Source organism: Volvox carteri (assembly GCF_000143455.1).
Source record: "Volvox carteri f. nagariensis unplaced genomic scaffold VOLCAscaffold_43, whole genome shotgun sequence".
Classification (NCBI taxonomy): Eukaryota; Viridiplantae; Chlorophyta; class Chlorophyceae; order Chlamydomonadales; family Volvocaceae; genus Volvox; species Volvox carteri.
Genome location: NW_003307586.1, coordinates 44513 through 48069, shown reverse-complemented (window position 1 = coordinate 48069; position 3557 = coordinate 44513). Strand labels below are relative to the sequence as shown.

Below are 3557 nucleotides of genomic sequence, written 5' to 3'. Positions count from 1 at the left end.
TCCTTGATGGAACCAGGTGGTAGTTTCACGGCAGCTAGGGCCGTGTGTAATCGCTTCCGTATCAGGTAGCCACGGAAGTGGGCCTGCACAGGAGACAGGATAGACGGCATTTAAGAAAGCCCCACACGTTGACATTCGTGTCCTTCTGGGGTATCATACAGCGCCACATCTATCGCCATTCTTCCGTGTCCTTACTTGGATGATGGTTGCTGCCGCTTCCCGCCGGTGCCAATCCATCAGTTGTTGCTCTCCACGTAAAGGGAAAAGCAACCTAGCCATCCCCCGGTGATGCCATCGCCACCACACCTGGATGGTGCGCGCCGCAGCTGTTCGCAATGACTGTAGGAAGTCAGGAGCACACTCGTTCAGTTAAGCCAGACCTTGATATGTGTAGCCTAAGCACCCTGGTAGCCATAGTGCTGACTGTAAAATCAAAGTACAACTTGCATCCTGAGAAGACAAGTCCAAATGGCTTACCTGGGCTTTCCATGCTGCTAAGTGGGGTAGAATACTCCGCCGTGCATGCAGCCCGCGCCAGGATGCCTGGATGGCAGACGGTACCGCATTGGAATGCTGGCGCATACGAAGAACGAAGTATGACGGCTGAGCGGCTAGGAGCGCCCGAAACTCATTTTTCAATGATACACGAGGGTTTTTTATGCCCGCCATGGATTGCCATTGTGACAGCCATTGAAGTTTCCTTGCAAGCAGGTGCCCAGTAGTGGATACTGACGCTTCAAAGCGCCATTGTGCTTCCGCATCCAACGCCAGGAAAGGTGCTTCACTGCAGGCAGCTTCTGGCAAACAGTGGGTATTCACGGCAAGGGATGCTGGACCAGTGCACGAAGTACGAGCAAAGGCCAAGTACTGAAAGGATCGAAACGTGGGTCGAAAGCAGCGCAGGGCTGCAACATCTACTGCATCTGCCCAAGGAAGCATGCATCCATATGCATTTGACATTGATAACTTCTTGGCGCCACCTTGCAGCAGTGCAACGGTATAGGCATCAGCCTCTCTGTCATCCGGCAGCCCTGAAGGTTGTGCCAATCTAAGCTGCCTTAAATGTAAGTAAGTGGTTTCAAACGGCGCCGTGGTTTGCCAAAGATGGCCCATGCCTGCCAACCATATTGTCGCAGGCAGAGCATGCTCCATCCGGATGGACATGTCGGTGGTGAAACCGGTGATACTGCTCGTCGTTGCAGGCTTCGGACCCGTCCAAGTCGTACACGCTGCCATCGGCCCCAATTTTACTTGTGTGTGTGAGGCAGCCTCTGTATGAATGCTGCATCCGGCTGCAATGCTGAACTGAGATTCCATTCCAGCAATAAATATGCTCTTTACTGCTGCCGGGTCATCCCCTAAGGCGCCAGCAATGTGCTCAGACTGCCGGTTTGTACCGCGACCATCTGGCTGTGCCCAGCATAGATGATTTCCAGTGAGGCCCTGATGCCAGTGGGCACTTGTAGCCGCATATGATCCAGGTGAATCATGCACAACACAACGGAAGCCCCCTGATCGTGTTTGTCGAGCCCCAGAAATAGCCCAGACTGGTGACTTTGAAATAGGCCTTACAGCAGCCTCTAGCCGATGGAACGGGTCCAGAATGCTCTGTCCAAGCTCTCGCAACGGAGGTAGCATAGGAAAGCTGTTAGTGAGCCTCCTCCCAGGAAAATGCCAGGAAAAAACATCCATTCCACTTCGCAGCATCGCCAGAGACCCGAGATCATGCGCCATTGTGGCTACCACAGGATTGTTGCTGATGTTCAGGGAGAGAAGGCCAGGTAGTTGGACCAATGCATGCAAGGCATCAAAGGACGCGATGTTATTGAACGAGAGGTCCAACAATGTCAGATGAAGCATAGCCCCCAACGGGCCTAGAAGAGAGATATTGTTTTGCTGCAATATCAAGCGCTCCAGGCACGGGAGAACGACTTGGGGCCTTCCTGCATCATCTCCACAGCTGCCGAAAGCTGTCAGCATGTTTTCGCCTAGATCCAAGTATCGCAGAAATGGTAGGCTTAGCGGCTTGGGCACATCCACGATCATGTTGCCCGTGGCACGCAGCGATTGCAGCATGAAGAGGCCCTGCGTGATACCAGGGCGAGTATTCGTGCAATTTCCACGTACGCACTGGGCACCCTGTATAGTCAAAACACACATCCATCCACGTATGTGTCAAACTGAATTTTGGGTACGACTGGCCATGCAATCATCTTACAGTCATCACCCGCCGAGTTTTAACTTTATTAAGCAAGGGGAACTAAAGGTTTCTTTGTACTTTAAGTTTGTAGTAAGCATTTCTAATTTGAAACCAGAGGGGACTTGTTATGACGTCTTTCCCCTTTAGGGGAAATCATCCCCTAAAGGAGAACCCCTTCTTCCCCTTTAGGGGACTTCTTCCCCTTTAGTTCCCCTAAAGGAGATGAACTAAAGTTCCTCTTTAGGGGAATAACCCCCCCTTCTTCCCCTTTGGTTCCCCTTTAGGGGATGCCTTCATCCCCTAAAGGGGAACTAAAGGGGTTCCCCTTTAGGGGAAGAACACTAAAGGGGAAGACGAAGGGGGTTCCCCTATAGTTCCCCTTTAGGGGACGAAGCCAAACATGCAGCTGGCATGCCTTTCCGCGTTTGTCCCACTTGTCCTACGGCCGGTTAATATAAGATACCATGTATTTTATTTGCACGCTGGAGCTTAAACAACTAAACTACAACGTAGTTTTTAAAAACTACAAACAACTCCTTAAGTAAAATTAGCAACGTAACCATCCGGCGCATATACTAATAATGCTCTTTTGAACGACTAATAATGCTCTTTTGAACGAATCGTTTTTTCTTGTTTTTAGGTAACTAAACAACTAAAAATATTACCGGCCTTGCCAAAAGGCATGACCGCTAATATTCAAATTATATTCAAATTATATTCAAATTATATTCAAAATAAAATTAAAAAATTAACCGAAACGACCAGATGTTGAAGCAATTAAGAATGCAGCATAAGTAAAAATGTAACCAACTGAGAAGTGAGCGAAACCTACTAAACGTGCTTGTACAATAGACAGAGCAACTGGTATATCTTTCCAATAAACAAGGTTAGCTAAAGGAGTTTTTTCGTGTGCCCATACTAAAGTTTCAATAAGTTCTTGCCAGTAACCACGCCAAGAAATTAGGAACATGAACCTGTTGCATAGATTAAATGGCCGAATAAAAACGTCCAAGCCCAAACTGACAAACTATTCAATACGGATAGGTAAGGATTTGAATTTATCTCCACCTTTTCCCCCCTTGCCACACCGTACGTGAGACTTTCGAACTCATACGGCGTTCCCCCGATATGTATTAAGATTGGGTTATAAAAATTCTTGTTATTTAAATTGTATTTATTCCAGCTTGTTCACGAAACTTATTCAGTTTGAAAAATTTGAACATACTTTAAGTTACGCAAATGTCATCCCCGAAGTTTTTATAATACAAGTTATCTAGTTTACTAAAATTACAGCAGTATACAATAACAATATAGAGATTGTCTAGTGTAATTTAAGTTTACTAAAATTACACTAGAC

The 3557-nt window shown here is 47.3% G+C and overlaps 1 protein-coding gene across 1 annotated transcript; it reads right to left on the bottom strand.

The window, feature by feature from the left end:
* Nucleotides 1-2948: 2948 nt before the first annotated feature.
* On the bottom strand, nucleotides 2949-3170 carry VOLCADRAFT_64814 (uncharacterized protein; the record flags this gene model as incomplete). Its single annotated transcript, XM_002954418.1, has 1 exon — nucleotides 2949-3170. The coding sequence occupies one exon, from the start codon at nucleotides 3168-3170 to the stop codon at nucleotides 2949-2951; it is 222 nt and encodes a 73-aa protein (XP_002954464.1).
* Between the last annotated feature and the right edge of the window lie 387 nt (nucleotides 3171-3557).